The sequence below is a fragment of the Penicillium cosmopolitanum genome (genome assembly GCF_028827165.1).
Source record: "Penicillium cosmopolitanum strain IBT 29677 chromosome Unknown utg000009l:1.0-9042332.0:1.0-9050551.0, whole genome shotgun sequence".
NCBI lineage: Eukaryota > Fungi > Ascomycota > Eurotiomycetes > Eurotiales > Aspergillaceae > Penicillium > Penicillium cosmopolitanum.
In genome coordinates this window covers 1,030,945-1,052,511 of record NW_026622679.1, presented here as the reverse complement: position 1 = coordinate 1,052,511, position 21,567 = coordinate 1,030,945, and the positions used below count along the sequence as shown (strand labels likewise).

The 21,567-nt window shown below is 50.0% G+C and overlaps 12 protein-coding genes across 12 annotated transcripts; 8 read left to right on the top strand and 4 right to left on the bottom strand.

The window, feature by feature from the left end:
- Positions 1-45: 45 nt before the first annotated feature.
- On the top strand, positions 46-1,351 carry N7509_008472 (actin-related protein 2/3 complex subunit 2; the record flags this gene model as incomplete). The annotated part of the gene is made up of 6 exons (XM_056633109.1): positions 46-107; positions 209-737; positions 788-929; positions 1,001-1,101; positions 1,165-1,213; positions 1,272-1,351. 6 exons carry the CDS (start codon positions 46-48, stop codon positions 1,349-1,351), a joined length of 963 nt encoding a protein of 320 aa, XP_056483729.1.
- Positions 1,352-1,808: 457 nt separating this feature from the next.
- On the top strand, positions 1,809-3,531 carry N7509_008471 (uncharacterized protein; the record flags this gene model as incomplete). The annotated part of the gene is made up of 4 exons (XM_056633108.1): positions 1,809-2,099; positions 2,191-2,418; positions 2,510-3,235; positions 3,313-3,531. 4 exons carry the CDS (start codon positions 1,809-1,811, stop codon positions 3,529-3,531), a joined length of 1,464 nt encoding a protein of 487 aa, XP_056483728.1.
- A 746-nt stretch (positions 3,532-4,277) lies between these two features.
- On the top strand, positions 4,278-5,531 carry N7509_008470 (uncharacterized protein; the record flags this gene model as incomplete). The annotated part of the gene is made up of 2 exons (XM_056633107.1): positions 4,278-4,732; positions 4,814-5,531. 2 exons carry the CDS (start codon positions 4,278-4,280, stop codon positions 5,529-5,531), a joined length of 1,173 nt encoding a protein of 390 aa, XP_056483727.1.
- Positions 5,532-6,548: 1,017 nt separating this feature from the next.
- N7509_008469 (rRNA-binding ribosome biosynthesis protein UTP23) lies at positions 6,549-7,370 on the top strand (the record flags this gene model as incomplete). Its single annotated transcript, XM_056633106.1, has 1 exon — positions 6,549-7,370. One exon carries the CDS (start codon positions 6,549-6,551, stop codon positions 7,368-7,370), a length of 822 nt encoding a protein of 273 aa, XP_056483726.1.
- A 377-nt stretch (positions 7,371-7,747) lies between these two features.
- N7509_008468 (COX assembly mitochondrial protein) lies at positions 7,748-8,153 on the bottom strand (the record flags this gene model as incomplete). The annotated part of the gene is made up of 2 exons (XM_056633105.1): positions 7,748-8,043; positions 8,120-8,153. 2 exons carry the CDS (start codon positions 8,151-8,153, stop codon positions 7,748-7,750), a joined length of 330 nt encoding a protein of 109 aa, XP_056483725.1.
- A 251-nt stretch (positions 8,154-8,404) lies between these two features.
- On the top strand, positions 8,405-10,101 carry N7509_008467 (rRNA-processing protein PWP1; the record flags this gene model as incomplete). Its single annotated transcript, XM_056633104.1, has 2 exons — positions 8,405-8,670; positions 8,727-10,101. 2 exons carry the CDS (start codon positions 8,405-8,407, stop codon positions 10,099-10,101), a joined length of 1,641 nt encoding a protein of 546 aa, XP_056483724.1.
- A 354-nt stretch (positions 10,102-10,455) lies between these two features.
- Positions 10,456-11,743, bottom strand: N7509_008466 (type I glyceraldehyde-3-phosphate dehydrogenase; the record flags this gene model as incomplete). Its single annotated transcript, XM_056633103.1, has 4 exons — positions 10,456-10,756; positions 10,837-10,951; positions 11,014-11,583; positions 11,656-11,743. 4 exons carry the CDS (start codon positions 11,741-11,743, stop codon positions 10,456-10,458), a joined length of 1,074 nt encoding a protein of 357 aa, XP_056483723.1.
- Positions 11,744-13,093: 1,350 nt separating this feature from the next.
- N7509_008465 (sugar porter family MFS transporter) lies at positions 13,094-14,662 on the bottom strand (the record flags this gene model as incomplete). The annotated part of the gene is made up of 1 exon (XM_056633102.1): positions 13,094-14,662. The coding sequence occupies one exon, from the start codon at positions 14,660-14,662 to the stop codon at positions 13,094-13,096; it is 1,569 nt and encodes a 522-aa protein (XP_056483722.1).
- A 755-nt stretch (positions 14,663-15,417) lies between these two features.
- On the bottom strand, positions 15,418-16,631 carry N7509_008464 (putative tartrate dehydrogenase; the record flags this gene model as incomplete). Its single annotated transcript, XM_056633101.1, has 3 exons — positions 15,418-15,765; positions 15,826-16,316; positions 16,376-16,631. 3 exons carry the CDS (start codon positions 16,629-16,631, stop codon positions 15,418-15,420), a joined length of 1,095 nt encoding a protein of 364 aa, XP_056483721.1.
- Positions 16,632-17,142: 511 nt separating this feature from the next.
- On the top strand, positions 17,143-18,091 carry N7509_008463 (uncharacterized protein; the record flags this gene model as incomplete). Its single annotated transcript, XM_056633100.1, has 2 exons — positions 17,143-17,475; positions 17,510-18,091. 2 exons carry the CDS (start codon positions 17,143-17,145, stop codon positions 18,089-18,091), a joined length of 915 nt encoding a protein of 304 aa, XP_056483720.1.
- Positions 18,092-19,021: 930 nt separating this feature from the next.
- Positions 19,022-19,297, top strand: N7509_008462 (F-box domain protein; the record flags this gene model as incomplete). Its single annotated transcript, XM_056633099.1, has 1 exon — positions 19,022-19,297. One exon carries the CDS (start codon positions 19,022-19,024, stop codon positions 19,295-19,297), a length of 276 nt encoding a protein of 91 aa, XP_056483719.1.
- Positions 19,298-19,694: 397 nt separating this feature from the next.
- On the top strand, positions 19,695-21,400 carry N7509_008461 (uncharacterized protein; the record flags this gene model as incomplete). The annotated part of the gene is made up of 5 exons (XM_056633098.1): positions 19,695-19,951; positions 20,011-20,421; positions 20,483-20,530; positions 20,585-21,060; positions 21,135-21,400. The coding sequence occupies 5 exons, from the start codon at positions 19,695-19,697 to the stop codon at positions 21,398-21,400; spliced, it is 1,458 nt and encodes a 485-aa protein (XP_056483718.1).
- Positions 21,401-21,567: the final 167 nt, after the last annotated feature.

The following is a 21,567-nucleotide window of genomic DNA, read 5'->3' as shown; positions in this document are numbered from 1 at the left end:
TGCCAACTTCAACATCGTCACTCTCCCCCCCATTGTGTGCCAATCATGCTTCTCTTGGATTATCAAAACGTTCTGATCCAATCTCTCCTAACGGAGCGGTTCTCTGGGTACCATCCCCCTCCCCTCGCGCATTATCATCCACCCTCCCCCGCCATTGCTGCATTGTATACACAGCCACCTAGGCTCCCAGCTAACCATTCCGCCGCAGTGCTACCCCGGCATCGATTGACCAAGTGGTCTCCGACTTTGACGGAGTGACCTTCCACCTCTCGACCCCCGAGTCTAAGACCAAGATCCTCATTTCCATCAATGTCAAGTGTTTCAAGGAGCTCGTTCAGTATGGCGCCCAACAGGTGCTGGAGCGGGAATATGGCCCCTACATCGTGACCCCGGAGCCCGGCTATGATTTCTCAGTACAGGTCGACCTGGAGAACCTTCCCGCCGAGGAAGAAGCTCGGGAGGAGTTGATTATGAAGCTCGCCCTGTTGAAGCGCAACGCTATGGCTGCTCCCTTTGAGCGGGCGTTCGATGAGTTCACCAAACTCGCGGAGGAGGCGTCGCAATACACATCAGAGTCGGCTCCACAAGGTGTGAAAGAGGGTGGAGATGTCATGGCGATTCACTATCGCGAGGAAGAGGCTATCTATATCAAGGCTAGCTGGGATCGCGTGACGGTGATCTTTAGCACAGTTTTCCGCGAAGAGACGGACCGAATCTTCGGCAAGGTCTTCCTGCAGGTTCGTCGCAGAATACTCTACTTTGATTTTAATATACTGACCCCCTTTAGGAATTCGTTGACGCTCGACGCCGTGTGGTGACGCTACAGAATGCACCCCAGGTGCTTTTCCGCAGTGACCCGCCACTTGAGTTGGAAGGTGTTCCTGGATTGAAGAACACTGGTGAGGGCGAGATTAGCTACGTCACTTTCGGTATGGTCTTTTACCTGAACACCCGGGCACATTGTTTGCAATAGACAGTATCACTGACTTGGCTCCTATAGTTCTGTTCCCCCGGCACTTAACCCCCCAGCGCCGATATGAGAACATCTCCCACATCCAGACCTTCCGTGATTACTTCCACTATCATATCAAGGCCTCGAAGGTAACTTATTCTCCAGTTTCCCTGCCGACTCGCTGGGGTTATTTGCTGATATTTTGTTCATAGGCGTATATCCACACCCGAATGCGCAAGCGGACAGCGGACTTCCTCCAAGGTAAACGAAACATCTATCTCCAACTCAAAAGAGATGTCTTAGATTCTAACTTTTACAGTTCTCAACCGTGCTCGACCCGAGAACGAAGAGCGCGAGCGCAAGACCGCCAGTGGCCGAACTTTCCGTGTGCAGAGCTAGACTCGCAATGGCTTCATGTTGATATTACCTTGAAGAGCGTTAACGAATCAGCAATTTCTTTGACTCTACATATTGATATGATTCCCTGTAGACCGAATTTTCTTGTGTTTGTTTCTTTTGCCTGTAAACCATGGGAGACCTCCCACCTATTATTGGTCCCCCACAGTCCAGGTGAATAAGAAGTATGAGAAGGAGTGAATACTAACCATTCCCACCACCACCAACCCTACAAACTCTACCACTCCACGAGAAACTGTTCCTTCCTCCTCGCACCTTCTACACCACCACCATAAGCATCATCACAAGTATCATCCATACATTCTCCCATTATTGGGACTTCCTTCATGATGCTTCGCTTTCCACTTGTTCCCTTCGACCCCCCTGCACCTCCTCCTTCAGACCCTCCTTCAGATACTCCTCCTTCTCCTCCTCTTCCTCCCCCACGCAGCAACCCCGTATGCTCCGGGGTTGGACCTCTCTCAAGCGGCGCCTTGGGCGCAGTCCTGTTCTGTCGGAGCCCTCCAGCGAGGGCACGCTACAAACCGCCCATACAACCATTACAAGCAGCGATGACAAGGTGGCGACTTGGATGAAAGTCCAAGAGGACGGCTTCTCCCAATACTCATCATCCATCTACAGTCAGGAGGAAAGCCAAAGTCCCGATGGAAGCCCCGGGAAGACATCAATGCAGCGACCTCTCTCGCCAGTTGCGCCGCTGTTTAGTTCCTCTCCCAGCGGAAAATCTCCAGTATGTTGCTTCTCGATTCCATTCTCCAACCTGCTCGTCACCAATCCTCTTGACATCCAAGGTTGCTGGATAGTATACTGACATCCGCTAGATGGCCCCTCCCCGTCGCCACTCGCACCCTTATAAAGTCAGCAGCGATGACTGGGTTGTCTCTTCGGAGGCCTTGGCTACCTCGGGCATGGCCTCGGAGGTCATGGGGATGGGTGATTTGAACACGCTGCAAATCGAAGCCCACATGAAGGGCGCTCTCAAGGTCTTTGTCAACATCTACACCTTGGCAAAGATATTGCATGTCGCGTTTCTTGCCTACGGGGCAGAGGTAGGTCGAGCGTTCATCATATCTGCTCGAAATTCTCCATGTTTGCCCGCTCCACTGTTCAGTAAGATAACTAACAAACGCATCGCATTAGATCGGGAGCAGCAAAACTGGACTCCTGTATTGGATCAAACGCGCGGAAGCGGGAATCCGAACTGGCTCGCTATCCAACCTGATCGAAATCGTGGAGAACCTGTTCTACGCCCTGTACGCACGAGTTGTCCTTGAGATGGCAGCAGTCGAACTCTGCATGCAATTCAAAATGGAACCTCGCCCACGTCCAGAGTGTGGCAAGTTTTATCTCCCCGAGCCGGATCACATGTACCGCATCTTTCTAGCGGTCAAAGACGTCCTCGACGCGCCCACCATATGCGAGAGGCTTTATGAATTCGTCGTGAACGCATACCAAGAAAGCCACCTCTGCCACCTTGTCGACCAGAAAGTCGGCACAGAATTCAACCTGGATGACCCAATAGGTTACCGCCGATATGTGCTGGAAATATTAAACGAGAGGAACAGCCAGTTCAACCAGAAATGGGGTACTCTACTGCCCTACTTTCGCAATCTTCCAGCAGAGTTGGTGATCGAGATCTCGGAGAAGTACTGCACGGTCGAGCCCAAGTTGCAACTCGAGAGCGACATACCTACCGACAAATTGCCATTCGTTGATCTGAAAATTGCGCACTTCAGCATGTGGGCGAAAGACCACACAGAGGACTGTCGACAGGCCTCTCTAGGCAGTTTGGAAGGTAAAATGTTGGGAGAAATGCGCCGCGACGCTGGCAAGCCGCTCCTGCCACTGGTGCAGCAGCACAAATGTGTCTGCATCCCTCTCTGTCGCTGCGCCGGTGAATGCACTGCTTGCCCTGAACGGTACTGCCCTGCTCCGAGCGACAGCTGCGCATGATGCTGGCCGGTAATCGCAAAGGCCCTGGCGAAATCGACTTCACAACGCGGGCAAACAGCCTCGCGCGAGTCTCCTTCGAAAGACTCGCAATTCTGAAACGGAACATCCGTGATGGTCAGCTTATGAGCCAGTTAGCCGAGGTGATGGAGGGATTCGAGCTGGAGATTTTGAAGGAGCGCTCGTCGGGGTTGAGCAGTTCCTGGATTTGAGGGCTCTCTGCGATCAGGATTCAGGGCTGAGGATTGAATGTTTCCTACTTCCCGAAGCTCCACATTCACGAATTATGATCATGACGGAATGATAAATGAATTTATTTGAAATGGCACAGTGGAAGGTGACTGAGTATGGAGTACGCAGTACCATATTCGTACGAGTATCTGAGGGTGCTTTATGAGATTATTGTTATCTCTGCTCTGCCCTATCCAACCGTTGCAAACCATTGGATCTCCTGAGAGAGTGGGTACCCGTAGTTACCCTACTGTACCCTACCTTAGTTCCTCGGGGTGTGGACCTGGTTCTTCTGATAAGGAAGAATGCAGATAGGGTTGCCCTAGGGTGTCCCTCATGCCAATTCCCAGGCCAAACAGCCTAGTGTGTATGAAGTATGGAGTAGATCTGACACTATAGAGAGCTATAGCTATCTATGGAAGCTATGACTACTAGTTTAATCTCTTTAGAGAAATGTTGGGGAATAGTGAGGTGGCAGGCTCAGATGTGCAGTACAGAACGGAGTCCGCCGTACATTTTTCTCATATGACACACGGTACTCCGTAGAGCAGAGCACGTCGGCGAGACAAGCCAGTGAGAGTTGTCATTCTCCACGGCCTCACCGGTCAATGCCCTTTTCCCTTTTAACTCCCCAATTTGTGACTCTGACTCTTTCTTCTACTTCTCTCAACCTTCCTTCACATCCCTAACCCTTGGTCCTCATGCTTCTGCTTCTGCTCCGTCAGGCATGGTGACCACGACAGGCGTCCTCTCGTCACTCCCATGGACAGCTGCGAAACGATGGTTCGCAGCTCTTAAACCAACTGTCACCGCGGGACAGACCCTGCGATCGACTCATCCCTACCATGCGGCCGTGTGGCCTTCATACGGCATCACCACTCCGGTTCCCGACCGCCAGGATTTGAGCCTCGCTAGTTCGCCGTTTCGATTCGAGACGGGCTACGCTCTCTGCGCTAAGCGCCCGTCTCGTCCTTTCCCCCCACCGTTCCTATCTCCACCTTCAACTTCCTTCTCCGATCCCCTCACGACACACTCTCTAAGCCAGGATAAGCGCCTCTCCGTTCGGGGCGAGTTGGTCCGCGGTTTGAACAATGGCGACGATGCGATTATCGTGACGGAGAACTTTCTGGGCGTCGACGACGGTGTAGGCGCTTGGGCCATGAAGCCTCATGGCCATGCTGCGTGAGTTTCGTTCTCCTGAGAGATTGCGTATGCAAAAATGTGGTCGATCGCAGGTTGCTAACGATAATCTTCTTCCTGCAGACTGTGGTCCCGACTTCTCTTACACTTTTGGGCCCTCGAAATTGAGCGCCGAGTCACCGCCAACGCAGTCTGTCTCGATCCGATCGAGTATCTCCAATCTGCATACGAAGAAACCACTCGCGCAACCACCTCCCCGACCGAGTGGTTCGGTACAACGACATCTGCGACAGCGCTTTTACACTCCACGCGTGAGCCGGACGGCACTCAGAAACCCTTACTCTACGTGACGAATCTCGGCGACTGCAAAATAATCGTGATCCGACCAAGCGAGCAGAAGATCCTCTTCCGCACAGCAGAGCAGTGGCACTGGTTCGACTGTCCCATGCAACTGGGCACGAACAGCGTCGATACACCGCGCAAAAATGCAGTTCTATCCAAAATTGCCCTACAGGAGGACGATCTCGTTCTCGCTGTCTCGGACGGCGTCATGGATAATCTCTGGGAGCATGAGGTCCTGACGATCATCCTGGATAGTTTGAAGAAGTGGGATGAGGGTCAGATGCAGTCGAATAGTCTTTCGCCGTCGCCCGACATGTGTGATGATCGCATGGTCTATGCTGCACGAGAACTTCTGAATGCTGCGCTGAATGTGGCTCAGGATCCGTTCGCTGAGAGTCCATTCATGGAGAAGGCCGTTGATGAGGGCCTTGCTATTGAAGGGGGCAAAATGGATGATATCTCGGTTGTCCTGGCCTCCTGCAAGAAACGCGTTGGTTGAAGTCACGCCCCAGTTGCACGACCAGTGCGTGAATACTATTGTTGCTCCGGGAGATAGATGAGGCTATGCCCATGTCACCCCGGCCACCGCCGATGCATCCAGTCCTTGTGGACTGCTACAATGCGCGACGCTCAATCAGGGGAACCCGCTGTTAGATGACACGGAATAGTGACCTCGCGACCATGGCTGTCGACAGCTTGCCAATTTCCAGAGCAGAGCTAGCTCTCTCCATTATCCATTATACGGCGACCGCGAATCATTCTTACATGCTTTCGCACCACTCAAGGTCGACCATGACCGTACACGACTATTTTCAGGCTGCCCCTGTTCCTTGACGACTTATGATTTACATTTCGGTATTTGCATGTTGGATTGCTGGTGTTGCATCCAATTCTGGTATCTCGGTTGACGCCGATTCTTTTTTAATGTCCTGCTGAGGTAGTCCAGCACAAATAATACAGACTCCATTTTCTATTTGAGTATTCAAGTTTAAGCATTGTAAATTGCATAAGAGTAGATGAGAGTCTTAGTAAGTTACTCGTACGGCCTTCAAGTGACTGCAGGTGACTGCTGTATACTTCGACCCACCGCCTCCCCCGCCGCCCGGCAATTTGAAAAAGTTTCGTCCGCAGCGCCGCAAAGCATCCTCGGACGACCTCAACACCGAATTTTCAAACCCACCATTCAAGATGAGGGCCAAACGTTCGAAGAAGTATCGCAAGCTCATGCACCAGTATGAGATGACTTTTGGCTTTCGTGAGCCTTACCAGGTGCTCGGTATGGCTCCCTCCGAAGCTGCATGCAGAGAGTATGGATGGATTTGGACTAACCAGCGCTGAATTAGTCGACTCGAACTTTGTTCATGCCATTGATCAGTTCAAGATGGAACTTCTTCCTGCCCTTGAGCGGACTCTCCAGGGAAAACCTAAGCCTTGTACGTGCCGGCACGAATCTGTCAACTACTGCGAACCGCAACCGCAGAGATAGACGAAACCAAACTACCCTGCCGTTACCACCATGCAGAATGAACTAACACAACCTACAGTGCTGACCAAATGTTCCCTGGCCGCAATCCTGGCCGCACAGCCCATCAACCCCAAGACCAACCAGCCATACCGTCCGCGCCATCTCCCCCCGCCAACAGAACTCCCTCTGCGCCATTGCTCGCACAACCCGGAGTCCTCGCCTATCGACGAGGTCGAATGTCTGCTGTCACTACTATCTCCCAACGCCGAAGTCAAGAAGAACAAGGAGCATTATATTCTCGCCACGGCAGATGCCCCCGTTAAGAAGACCGACAAGAATGATACGCAGCGCAAGCGCAAGCGCGACGACGAACGCGAGGAAGAGCGAGCCATCCGCCGCTCGCAAATGCTTCGTCTCCGCGCTCGCTCTATCCCCGGTGTGCCTATCATCTACGTGAAGCGGTCAGTCATGGTTCTGGAACCATTGAGCACCCGCTCCGAGACTGTCAGAGATGGTGCCGAGAAGGCCAAGTTCCGCTACGGTTTGGACGACCCTTCGCTGGAAAAGGCGGCCGAGGAGGAAGAGCCGAAAAAGAAGCGCGGTCCCAAGGTTAAAGCACCTAACCCGCTTAGTGTGAAGAAGTCCAAGAAGAAAGAGTCTGGACCTGGGCCTGCCAAGGAGAAGTCTCAAAAGAGGGTTGTTGAGGACGACGATGTGCCTGAGAAGCAGGATGGAGATGATACAGGTGCAGCCAAGCCTAAACGGAGACGGCGGCATCATAAGAGTGGTGCTGCTTTCCCCAACGACAATGATGATACTGCGCCGTCGGCCGAGACTGGGCCCGAGCCCGGTACTATGGAGATCGACGAATAAGTATCAGTGTCACAGGTATTGTCGAAACGGAAACGGCTGTTCTTGCATATCACCCTCTCTCTTTTACACGGCATGGCGTTTGGATCAGGTATTTTATCGAAAAGTTTAAATGGTGTATCTTCAGTTGTACACATTATATCATGATACAGTCAATTACATATTTGCCTAAATGACACTGTCAATGCGTATTGGTACCTAGACATGTTACTAGGCATGGTACTAGTAGTAGGGATTGATTGAATCGCCGCCACTGGCAAGTATTTATACAATTGTCCAATATGGTACATTCATTCCCGTATGCCTCAAGAGAAGAGATTCATCATAACTCCAAACCCCAAAACTCCAAACGAAATGCCCTTTTGCAAGAAATGATGCACTCATTGCGAAGCCGCGGGTTTCTCTGCGCTCGAACTCGCACTGGCACCGGCACCGGCACTGGTAGCAGCAGCAGCAGCAGCAGCAGCCTGATCTTGTCCCCGCTCACGAGCCCAAATCTCCTCGATACGCGCACGCTTGTTTCGAGCGTCGTCACGATTGCGCTTGGCTCGGTCGGATCGCTCGGCGGAAAGACACTTGTTCACGTCACGCTTGATGTCGTTGCAGTTGCCGACGGCTTTGTAAAGGAATCCGCGAGCGTGGCACTCGTCGAGGGCTGTCATGACTTCCTCGCAGTCTGCGATCAGATGTGTTAGCGGTGATGTATGGCATGAGGTACACTGTAGCGGTGCGAGGTGGCGGAATAAACGTACTGATATTGTAGGGGGTGTGCAGATGGGAATGCATGATGGCGTGAGGATTAGTCCAGACGACTCGAACCAAAGGATCAAAGTAGACTGTGTTTAATGTGAATTGTACTTCAGTTCAGTCAGTCAGTCAGTAGTAATTCATCGATGCGGTTGGTCCCGCAGAATCCCCGGGCGGTCAGTGAGAGTCTTCCACATTCTGCCAGCCCCACCCGACACACCGATAAAAAAAATATCCCCGATAAAAAAAAGAAGTTGGAGAACATTGGACTTTTGACTGCGTCATTCAAAATGTCTTCAATGATCACAACTACGGCCTGGGTGCGGCGAGGTGTCGCGGCCCAGTTTCCTACCAAGTATGAGATTGACGAAGAGGAGATGGGCCGCATTTCTAAGCTGGCCCGCATGCAGCTTGAAGAAGCGCAGGAGGGGCTGAGCGCTGCCCAAGACGAGGCTATGGATGAGGACGATAAGGAGGAGGAGAGCACTGAGGGTGCGGATGAGAAGAAGGAGAGCAAGTCTGGTGCTGGTTCTGGCTCTGCACCCAAAAATGCTGAGTGAGTATTCTGAACCCTTGGAAAATAATGCGCCCTGCGCTAATTGCAGATGGCAGGGACGATGATGTTCTCAAGGAGTTCAATCTCGACACTTACGACGACGACGAAGTCGATGATGATGGCGAGCGGGCCACCATGTTCGGCAATGTCCAGTCTCTGGCCTACCACCAGCCCAACGAGGAGGATCCGTACCTTGTGATCCCCGACGATGAAGACAAGAACGAAGAGCGCGAGGAGCTGCAGATTATGCCGCATGATAACCTGCTTCTGGCCGGTAAGGTCGAGGATGAGGTTGCACACCTGGAGGTCTACGTTTATGAGGACCGAGCCGACAACCTTTACGTTCACCACGATATTATGCTGCCCGGTATCCCCCTCTGCTTGGAGTGGCTCGACGTCCCCGTCGGTGGAAAGGCCAACGAGGAGCGTACATCAGGCAACTTCGTCGCCGTCGGAACTATGGAGCCCGATATTGAGATCTGGGACCTGGATGTTGTCGACAGCATGTACCCCAACGCCATCCTGGGTCAAGGCGGCCAGGACAAGGGCGATGGCCAGCCTAAGAAGTCGAAGAAGAAGAGCAAGGCCAACGACGAGTACCACATTGACTCTGTCCTGTCTCTTGCCGCCAACCGCGGCCACCGCAACCTGCTGGCCTCTGCCTCGGCGGATCGCACTGTCAAGCTCTGGGATCTCAACACCACCACCTGCGCCAAGTCCTACTCTCACCACACCGACAAGGTCTGCTCGCTGGACTGGCACCCTAAGGAATCTACCATTCTTCTGAGCGGTTCCTACGACCGCACCATTGTCGCAGCTGATATGCGCGCGCCGGACTCCAAGGCCCGATGGGGTGTCGACTCCGACGTTGAGAACGTCCGCTGGGACCCGCACGATCCCAACTACTTCTACGTCACCACCGACGGCGGTATGGTGTACCGCTACGATATCCGTAACGTCCCCGCCACCCCGGCCGAGTCCAAGCCCGTCTGGTCCCTGCAAGCACACGACTCCTCCGTCTCCTCCTTCGACATCAACCGCACTATTCCTGGCTTCCTGGTCACCGGATCCACCGATAAGGAAGTGAAGCTGTGGAACGTCGAGAACGATAAGCCCTCTCTCGTTGTTACGCGTAAGTTGGACGTTGGAAAGGTCTTCTCGACCGCTTTCGCTCCGGACCCGGAGGTTTCCTTCCGTTTGGCTGTGGCCGGTAGCAAGGGTACTGTACAGATTTGGGACGCTTCTACGAACGGACCAGTGCGCCGGACTTTTGTTTCGCGCATGCCGGATCTAGAGGGCGATGTGCCTGAGCGTATTCTTGGTATTAATGATGATGATGATGAGGAGTCGGATGATGAGGGTCCAGGCGAGGGTGCTCAGAATCCTCAGGCTGGCGGGCCTGATGGGTGGGAGTCTATGGATGAGGATTAAATCGTTGGTATATATGCCGATTCTCATGCCGATGCTCATACCGATGCCGATACCGATACCGATACCCGTTGAGTCATGACTTGATGTACGAAAAAAATAGATCTCATTTTCTCATGTCTTTCATTCAAGTTCTCTTTGCATTTAACTGATCAAGTAAAGCTGGAGGTTCCTGTCAGCTGTAGCTACTAGTAATTCCAACACGACTCGGACTCGGAGTGAATGTAAATAGCAACATGAATGTTATATTGAAAGGTTGAACAGGTCTAATCCAACTCTAATGAAAATCTAACCAAAAAAACTCCACCCATGATAAAAGGAACGACGAATCAACAATTAATCACATAGTTGTGAAGTCTATGCCTCCAGGGCATGGACATGAGTCGTCAAATCCAACAAACGGTTCGAGTATCCCCACTCGTTATCGTACCAGGCCATAATCTTGAAGAACTGGGGGTTCAGTTCCGAGCAGGCGGGCACGTCGATGATGGCGCTGTATGGTGATCCGTTGTAGTCCTGGCTGACGAGTTCTTCATCGGTTACGCGGAGGACGCCGGCCATGGTCGTCTTTGCGGCTAGGCGGAATGCACTGATGATTTCTTGGAGGGAGGTGGGCTTGGTGGTGCTGATTGTGAGGTCGATCATGGATACGTTGGGACTGGAGGGAGTTGGTTAGCAGGTTGTTTCTCTTTTTGCTTTCTTGATGGGGGAGAAAGAAGATTGTTGATGCAAACTTACGTAGGAACACGGATGGATACGCCGGTGACCTTACCCTTGAGGGCGGGCAGGACGGAGGCAACGGCTTTGGCGGCGCCAGTGGTTGTGGGGATGATGTTGTTGAAGACGCCTCGTCCTAAAGAAAACATATGTGAGAAGATGTTTTTACCAAATCTATGAGCTGTTGTTTTGTCTTACCCAGACGACGGTTCTTCTTGCTGTACCCATCCAGAACCTGCTGGGATCGGGTGGCAGCGTGGATAGTGGTGAGGAATCCCTGAGTGACTCCAAAAGTCTCGTCAAGTACCTTCAGGACGGGAGTGACACAGTTGGTGGTGCAGCTGGCGTTCGACACAACACGGCAGTCTTCGGTGGCTGTATAAGAGTCCGAGTTCACACCGTAGACGAAAGTAGGAGAATCCGAGCTGGGGGCGGAGATGAGAACACGCTTTGCCTGACCATAGTTGATGTGGTCCATGGCAAGGTCTCGCTTTGTGAATTTGCCAGTGCATTCGAGGACATAGTCGACGCCCAGTGTAGCCCAGTTGAGTTGCTTCAAGTCACGTTCGGAGGTAAGGGCGATTCTCTTGCCATCAATGGTGATGAGGTTATCCGAGTGAGCCTGGATATCGGTACGCTCATCCAGATCACCCATTGAAGAATCATAGCGGATGAGGTAGATCAAGTCGTCGACGGTGACGCAGGTGTGGTTGATAGCGACGACGTCAATATCGGAGCGGACAAGAGCTGCACGGAGAACATTACGGCCTATAGTATTATTATTAGCCTTTTAGCTCCATTCGATACTTTTTTCTGGATCAGTGAGGTCATTGCGCTTACCGATACGACCGAAGCCATTGATACCGACCTTGCAAGCAGATGGAAGGACTATAGGGCCTGTGGGAACGTCGTTGATTGAGGGCGCCATATCAACAAGGTATATGTGGAGAATCTTTCAAAGAAGAAATTATGAGAAATTATGAAAGTCAAGATCTTTGCAATGGTCTATAGTAAAAGTTCCAAGAACTAAAGGGGTTTCCATATGGGAGTATGATCTATAAGTATCAGCCGGCGAAAACCATCTCTTCCGTGATTTCGATCCATCTCTTGCAAGAATCCGAAATGACCCGCGGCTACACGGATACTATATCGGCTTGCAACAAGTCCGGCCAGCAATTGGGCCCAGCTTCACGATCCTGATCCCATAGAGTGTCAAGTTTGCCCACATCAGTAGTCCTTCGGCGGATCCCGCCATCGGATATCCGGGCAGACGGGGCCATTGAATGGCCAATGACGGCGTCTGATGCCGCCGAAAGTCCCGCGCTCACCTCCCGATGAAAGCGGAGATGGTCACGTCCGGCCTATCGCGGTGACGCAAAGGCCTCGTGTGTGTCGCGACAGGTAGGTTCCGTTGGGGCTGGTGGTCTACTCCGGGTAAGAAGTACCGATAAACGGAGTGAACTATGAGTGGATTCTGTTCCTGTTTGTGGTGGATTGTGGCTAGTCTCAAGTAGGCTTGGAGCCCACCTCCATGCAATTGGCTTTTGGCCCCGAGCGTTCGAGCCGCGTTACATAAGGGTTCTCCATAGACACGGCTAGCGATACGGCAGGATTGGAGGGTTCTGGCCGGGGGACGATGGGGTCCTGAGGTTGACCTTTCTGAGCGATGTGATTTGTGGGTGAAATGTACTCCCGGCATCTTTTTTTCCTCCGCATCGGCATTCCGATGTGCCAATCTGTCGCCGAGGCCCTGCCAAGAGTCCGGTTTCGCCGAACTTGATGTTTCTTTTTCGTGAGATATTTGAATCTTCAAGTTCATTGAATGATTCTTGTTTTATTTTAGATTTGGGTATCAATATTTCGGTGCCCAGTAATGTCAATTGCCCTTTGCTCGGTCGTCTGTAAAGAGTTTGCGCTAGTAGAGTGAGAGTTTCATGAACAGAGAAGAATATCATTTATCGCCGATTAGATCTACCGGTGGTTCAATTTATGAAGATATTCACCTAAGTACTAAGTGATAGACGGAAATAGCCCGCGATGGGGCGAGCTACGGGAGATGTTGGAAACTTGTGAAGAAAATTTCTACTTCATTATGTATGATTTTATCTCAAGAGCCACTTCGGAATCTATGTTTTTTTTCTTAAAGCGGGTGAAGTCGGAAAACCCAAATTAAAAATAACTCAAAAGGTTCTGTGTTTGTGCAAGTTCCTCACTCTAAATTTGTCTTCATGCTCCAGCCCAACCCATAGATAACTTATTACGACAAAGAGAAAAGAAATCAAGCATTTTCTCTCCTTTCCTCAAAACATCCATCATCCTTCTCCTTGTTGGCTGCGACAAACTCTGCCGTAGTAACCTCTCCCTGAGGAAGGTGCCGCGCCATGGACACAATCTGCCAGGGGGACTCTGCGTCCCGGAAGACATGGTTCAACAGCTCCAAATTTCGGTTCATCGTCTCTGGGTAGAAGAAGTACACCAGAATGGGAATGCATGCCGACAAAATGGCGTACATAATATAATACTTATATCCAATAGTATCAATGGCGACAGGGGTGATCATAACTACGACAAAGTTCCAAAGCCAGTGGTTGGCAGTTGAGATGGAGGCCATGGCGACGCGAAGGCGAACAGGCGCAACCTCTGTGCAGTATAAGAAGTTACCTCCGAGAAAGCCAATTGGATAGAAGCAATTAAACATGAAAATAAAGACAACTGATGCAATTGAGGCCTGCTTGTTCTCGGATCCAAAGCTGGTGGTGATCGCCATTGCAGCCATGCAGATAGCCATACCAGTTCCACTGATCATGAACAATGCACGTCGACCGAGTCGATCGACTGCGAAAAAAGCGATAAAACAGCAGAGGAACTTCCACGTCAAGGCAGATGCTGCGAGAATACTCGAGAGACTTGAACTCATTCCTAGATTCTCCTTGAAGATGGTCGAGGCATAGACCGAAATAAGGTTACCGCCACACATCTGCTGGAAGAACTGCAAGACAATGCAGAGACCGAATCGATATAGAAGGCGTTCGTCGTCATTTTTGGAGAACATTTCTCGGATAGCGCTTTTAGATTTCGCAGTGGCTTCGAGAGACAGTTCGATGCCGGCGATCTCAGATATAACCATCTCATCGTCAGGAGTTGTGCCCTTGAAGGCAGCGAGGTTGCTAGTTGCTTCTTCAATGCGGTTAACTCGAACCAACCAACGTGGCGATTCCGGGAGAAAGAAGACCGAGAATAGAATGACGAGGGATGGGCAGAAAGACACAGCGAGCGGTCCTCGCCATTGGCCAGTATTGTTTGAGGGGAGATGAGTGAACCCAAAGTCGATCCAATTACAGAGAGAATAGCCTAGACATATGAAGATACCATCCATGATGACATGTTGTCCTCGGTTCTTGGCAGAGGAACATTCGGATTGCCATACTGGGACGGCAACACTGAACTGGCCAACGCCCATACCTAGTATGATGCGTCCGATGGAAAACTGAACCACCGTATAGGCCGAGACTTGAAGGAGTTGGCCAACGATGCTCAGAATGGCTCCGATGAAGATAGTTTTGCGGCGGCCAATTCTCTCAGAGATCAAAGTGCAAGAAAGTGCGCCAATAAGGGCACCGATCTGGAATGCCGCAATGACAGCACCTTTGCTCGTGGAATGGCTCGACTTCAAGGCCCCCGATGTGTTGACGGTGTCCAATTCGGGAAACAAATGGACCCAGCTTTGGAGCGTTGCAAGTGGGCCGACACCAGCCTGATTGTAACCAAAAATAAAAAAGGCCGGGGCAACAATGAGAACAATTTGAGCTATGCTCAATGTTTTCCCGGTCAGGCCGTCCGTCGACATGGTGATTGACTTAGAGGCCAGCTCAATATCCGTATGTACAAAAGACAATATGAAATGCAAAGATGAAGAGAAGAAAAAAGGGAGTGAGAAAGCTCTGGGGGAAAGTATTCTGGTGCGAGGGTGTGCTACTAGTTATATGATGACAGGAAGAGCCAAACTATGCCTAGAATGTCAAGCTTCGAATCCTGTCGGTATTTTAGCTTGGCCTGGGGTCCCCGGAAGTCTACGTAAAGCTGGGGCAACGGATGAAAATATCCCCGCAAATGTGGAGAGGAATGCGAATTATATTGGAAAGATCAACTAGCTCCTTGAAAATACCCAACCTGACTGGTCTCTGGCTCCCTATGCCCGGGGACGAGAGGGACCACTTCGTCGGAGGAGGGCATGTCCGGCTGTTGGTATTCCAACATCTGAGGATGATGCCATCACCTGAACAGCTGCATTGTCTGATTTTATGCAAAAGTCATGCCTAGCAGACATTTTATTGTCCGATCTATGTGGCCTGATCTCGCTGTTTTGTCAATTCGCGAAGGTAGTTGCGAAAATGTGTACGTTACGTGTAATTTCCGTCGGTCTAAGATCTGCCGCAAGGTTTAGCCACCCCAATTCGACTAAGTTGCTAGCTTAACTTTTAGCAAAATCGATCGCTGAGTTATAGATGCTAGCAAAGGTGAATTTATCCAAAACCGCAGTCTATTCAATGCATATATACTAATCATAACACAATTTTACATCATTTTAAACCATCAAAGTCTCTACTTAGAGCCCAGCTTCTTGATCTCCGCAACAACAGCATCAGTGACCTCCTTGGTGTTGGCATTGCCGCCGAGGTCGCGGGTAAGAATACCCTGCTCGCAAACGTTCTCGACGCACTCCAGCAGCTGCTTGGAGGCCTCCTCCTCACCGAGCCAGGCAAGCATCTCCGCGGCGGTCCAGAAAGTGGCGACTGGGTTGGAGATACCCTTGCCGGTAATATCGAAAGCAGAGCCGTGAATGGGCTCGAACATGCTAGGGTACTCGCGGGTAGGGTCAAGGTTGGAAGTGGGTGCAATACCGATGGAGCCGGCAAGAGCGGCAGCAAGATCGGACAGGATGTCGGCGTGCTAATGTTTCATTAGTGATTCGAAGTTTGTAAGAAATAAGATATACAGCTTATCACTTACCAGGTTAGTGGCGACAATAGTGTCCAGGCTCTTGGGGTTCAGAACCATGCGAGTGGTCATGGCATCGACCAGCATCTTATCAACAGTGACATCGGGGAAGTCAGCAGCAACCTCCTTAGCGACCTCGTCCCAGAGAACCATTCCGTTGCGCTGGGCGTTACTCTTGGTGACAACAGTCAGAAGCTTGCGAGGGCGCTTCTGGGCAGTCTCGAAAGCAAAGCGGATAGTACGCTCAACACCGTGGCGCGAGAAGATGGACACCTCCGTAGCAACCTCCCAAGGCTTGCCGGTGTGAGAGCGACCACCCTGACCGGCATATTCGCCCTCGCTGTTCTCACGGATGATGACCCAGTCCAGGTCACCGATGTTGCAGTTGCGCAGAGGAGACTCGGTGCCGCGGAAGACACGGGTGGGGCGGACGTTGGCATATTGTTGGAAAGGCTGGCAAATAGCAAGACGAAGACCCCAGAGAGAGATGTGATCGGGAACATCTATAAGTACTGTTAGAAACAGCGGGGCAGATATTCTTTTGTTGAATATTGTCACTTACCAGGAGCGCCGACAGCGCCGAAGAAGATGGCATCGTGCTTCTTTAGCTCCTCAAGACCACCGTCCGGAATGTATTTTCCGGTCTTCTTGTAGGTCTCGGAGCTCCAGTCATAGTTCTTGAACTCAAGCTTGAAGGTCTTCAGAGTATCGGTCAAAGCGTTCAGAGCAGTGATGCCGGCGTCGATGACCTCAGGGCCAATACCATCAGCGGGGATAGACGCGATGCTGTAAGTCTTTGCGAGAGGTGCGGGAGACATGTTGGTTGATTTGAGGGTGGATGGATGTAGAAGAGAGAAGGTAATCTGGTTTTTTTTTTAAAAAAAAAAATATTATCGATTGACAGAGGGGCAATGACCTCGTGCATGCGGGGACTTTTAAGGTCGTCTTCAGTCGCGGCGAATCGCCCTGCTTTTGGGTCAGTATGGACATTCAATACTCTCAACCCCCACATTACAGTGTGTTTCTGACCAATGAAAAATTGGAGGCGAGTTGACGGAGGTTTTCATGTCCGACACCAAGGGATTGTTGGCTGGAGTGCTGTGGGGGGTTCTCTTGTCCGGTGGGTCTCTCGGAGGAAGACATGTCCGATGGAGAAGGACTATAGTTCAGCCAGAACTTAGCAGAGCATGGTACGATGAGCCAGGTGTAGACCAAAACGGAAGTTACTGAGGAAATTTGTCTTGGGGGGGGGGATTTCTTTTTCTGATCTTGGAGTGCCTTTCAACTTCAAGTTCAAACATTCATTCAATCCAACATACTGATCAGACGATGCCTCCACCGATAATTCCACAGGAAAACATTGAAAATGCTCTAAGGAATATCGTACCACGCATACAACAACATGTTAAATCTCAAATCAATGCCTCGCAAAACACTCCATTTGTTCTGGGGTTAACTGGTCTCCAAGGCAGTGGGAAATCCACCTGGACCGACGCCCTGGTCCAGTCTCTCAACGAAATACATGGCTACAAGACCGTCAACATCTCCCTCGACGATCTTTATCATGACCATGATGAGCTTGTGCGAATACGGACAGAAAACCCATCCAACAAACTCCTACAGACGCGTGGTCAGCCTGGGACGCATGATACCGAGCTCTCGGTCGCATTTTTTCGCCGATGTAGCTGATATGAAGACCGATACTTGGATCCCATCTTTTGACAAGAGTCTATTCAACGGCGAAGGTGGAAGAGCATCGGAAGAGAAGTGGCATCGAATTCCCGCTGGAACCACGATCGACGTGATTGTTTTCGAGGGATGGTGCGTTGGATTCTCACCCCTTGACGAGGTGGATGTTCAACGGCGATGGGGCGAAACGACACAAAAAGGAGATTCAGTGAAATATCCAACTGAAACTTTGAAGGAGCATTCGGTTGAGAATTTACTGCGTGTGAATGAAAATCTGCGTCAATACTACAACCTGTTCATGGGACCACGACATTTCGATTATCTCGTTCATCTCGACACGGACGACCTGGTGAATGTGTATGAATGGCGGATACAGCAAGAGCATGCACTTCGCGCGAGGACCAATAGCGGAATGACTGATGAAGAAGTTGTGAGGTTCGTTAAAGGATATATGTCTGCTTATGAGCTGTATTTGGATCAACTGCGGAAGGGGTTCTTCCAACTTGATCAATTTTGCATTGATAAGGGACAGCTCCGAGTGGTTTTGGATCAACAGAGAAAAGTGACTGAGATGTTAACCTTTCCTTGAGTATATCATATGAATTCAATTTATTGGCGATGTAGTCTTATTGCCAGTGTACTATTCTACATAACTCCTATACCAAGAACCTTGGAAGTTAGCAAGCCCAAGACACTCTCGTACGGCGCTCCATAAGCGCAGGGTGGTCAGTAGTTGTATACAGGGGTATTTTACAGTGGCGTTGCAAAAGTTTGAAGCTTCCTATTGGCCACCATTTCTGACCACTTCTAATGGCAGACTGGTCAACAAGGGCTTGGATTTTGCGGTGCCACCGTAAAATACCGCTATACGAGTACATATACAACTACTGACCACCCTGCGCTCAATGGAGCGCCGTACTCTCGCCTCGGGTCGCAGGGTCGCAAGTAATTACGATTGAAAAAGCGCAAAATAAACAAAAATCATAAGGATCTTATAACGAATACAGTATAATTAGTCGGTAAATTTTCTTTTTAGCACTAAATGATTTTTTAATTATAATTACTACTAGTACTACTATTACTAGTAGAAATATAAAAAAAAAAAACCGTACAAGGTTAAGTATGAAGGGCTAAGGCTGTGCTTATTCAACAAGGGCGTTTCCTACAAACTGTTAATATAAAGCTTATAGATATAAATGCAGGTATATAGGGGGCCCAGCAACTAATATGCAGTGTGGCCGGAACTACGTAAGTCTTCCAGAGACACAATTACGGACACTTGCCTCAGTTCGAAAGCAATTACACATGACCAAAGCCGAATTAGGCCAGCTGAAGTCATTTAAGTCCTTGCCTGGAATATACTCGATGAATAAATCTGTACAGAATTCCCACGTCACGATCGTTTCCCTTCATCAGGCTACTTTAGTTTGCAGACGGCAATCTTATGCAGCCCAACCAGGGAGCTCTGACCAAAATTAAAAGTTCAACTTCATGGGATCATGTGCACTTCCTTATTACGATGAACAAACTGGCGCTGTTGAACACGGAGTTTCATGTGCCGGGTGTCAAGTTGCTATTGAAAAAGACATTATCGGCACCAGGGGTACGAAATGGGGGTACGACGCTCGAGACAAAGTATATGCGCAAGACGGCTTTCTGGACCACTTTCGACGGTGTGAACAGGCACAGCTACTATGGAGGTCGAGTCGCGAAGGTCAAATCCTGCCACCCGAGCTACCTGTGTCTGCTCGGACAGGAGGCTACTTTCGAAGGAGGGAATGACGATTATATGTAGTCCATTTGCTAATGTATTGCAGCCACACCTAATAGTGACGAATGAGAGCCTGAGAGCCCAGAAGCAGATCTTGCTCGAGTTTATACCAAATACCTTCCTGATTGCATGGCATCTGACGTTTGTTCTGCCGCGCTATAAATCTTCCAAGGCTCGGAGGATAAATGCGGTAATGCTCCGCTTTAGATGACACCATCAGGCGTGATTATCATAGCATCTTCCATTATGCACTCAGATGTCCAATCATACAAAGTTTGCGTGATAGGAGTTAACTAAATCTAGACAAGATACTAGTAGATGTGGGTCACCAGCTCTCGACACAGTTCCTGGGTTAATTACAAAAGCTACGCGACATGATTCTTCTTCCCACTCGCCACACACTGCCTGGTTGACCTTGACAATGGACGAAGTAAAAACATCCAGAGCAAAATCAGCAAACGAGATTTCCGATCGAGAAGTTCACTCGGATCACGACTCGGAAGGCCAAGATGGATTATGGCTTCGATTTTTGACTTATCTGAGATGGTATCCGAGTGAGATGCCACATCTGGAGAAAAGATTGATTCTGAAATTGGATATTTTGATCTTGGTTTTTGGTTGCCTATCATTCTTCACAAAATATCTTGACCAACAGGCGATAACTAATGCATATGTCTCGTATGTCGTGTGAACTGCTTTCGTCTTTTCCGTTCAACGGGCTGATTCACTTTCTACAGGGGCATGAAAGAAGACCTTCATCTAGGTGGTAACGATATCAATTACATCAATGCAGTTTTCTGGGCATCATACTGCACATCCATGATCCCTGCCTGCTATTGGCTAACTCGAACTCGAATCAACATTGCTCTACCAACTTTGGAGGTCGGGTGGGGACTATTCACGTTTGGCTGTGCTTGGGCCCAAAGTCTGAATACGATTTACGCCATGCGATTTTTTGTCGGAATATGCGAATCTTGCTCCTTCACTGGCGTCATTTATGTGATAGGGTCATGGTATAAGCCAGGAGAAGTGACCCGACGGGTGGCGCTTTTTTTCATTGCATCGCCTCTGGGGACAATGTTTGCTGGATATTTGCAAGCTGCAGCATATACCAACCTAGACCAAACGCATGGTCTAGATGGGTGGAGGTATGTTACTAGCATAGACTTTTGTTCCAACGTTATCTTTAAAGCTGGCTAATCGCTCTAGGTGGCTCTTCATTGTTTGTACTATCATCACGATTCCAATTTGCATCTTGTAAGATACAAAGCTGCTCCCGATTCCCTTTTTGATGGTCTAATATCGAACTAGAGGATATATTGCGTTTCCAGACGTGCCACATAGAGCGAAGCCGCGGTTCTTGACAGCGGTAGAGCACTCTCTGGCGAACAAACGTCTGGAGGGCTTGACAGCGCCAAGCGAACTCAACATCTCGAGGGCAATCTTCAAGCGAGTCTTCGGGAGGTGGCACTTCTACGTTTTTGTCACCCACTGGATCTTAATGGACCAGAATTTTATGCCTTATTCGACTCCTTTCAGTCTATATCTCAAAGCAAGGCCAGATATATACTCCATCTCGCGAATCAACACGTTGCCGACAATTGCCACAGCACTATCCGTTGTCGCGGCACTTGCGGCAGGAATTACAGCTGATCGACTTCGCAATTTCTGGATTCCATCTGTGTTGACTAGTATTCCAGTCCTGATCGGGTTAATTCTCCTGGTCGTATACAATGTCGGTGAAACCGGGCGAGTCGCCGCATTCATCATCACTGGATTTGAAGGAGGTAGGCGTTTCTCGTTAATTTCTTTCTGATGTGGTATATAACTATAAGAAAAATTACTGATATTTTCCCCTTAGCGATAAGTCCACTCACAATGAGCTGGGCGACCACTGCTATGGCCAACGATGCCGAAGAAAGAGCTATTGTTACCGCAAGTATGAATGCCATAGGACAAGCTATGGCTGCATGGACACAAATTCTCCAATACCCAGCGGAGAAAGCTCCAAGGTTCCAAGCTGGCTTTTTGTCCAACCTGGTGACTACAATATTCCAATTTGCCAGCATAGGCTTGATCGCATATCTTGTACAAAGGGATCAGCGGCGAGCCGCGCGATATCCCTAGCAGGCTCAACTCTTGCCCGCCTAGGTCTCAGCGGACTATTGACTTCCTGCAGCCGATAAATATATAGCTTCAAAATTATTTCCATTCATTCTAAGTTTCAAAGTATCATTTTCAAGTTTAAACGTCCATTCCCGAGGTTTTACCGGGCCAAATCTCGGGGTCCGGTC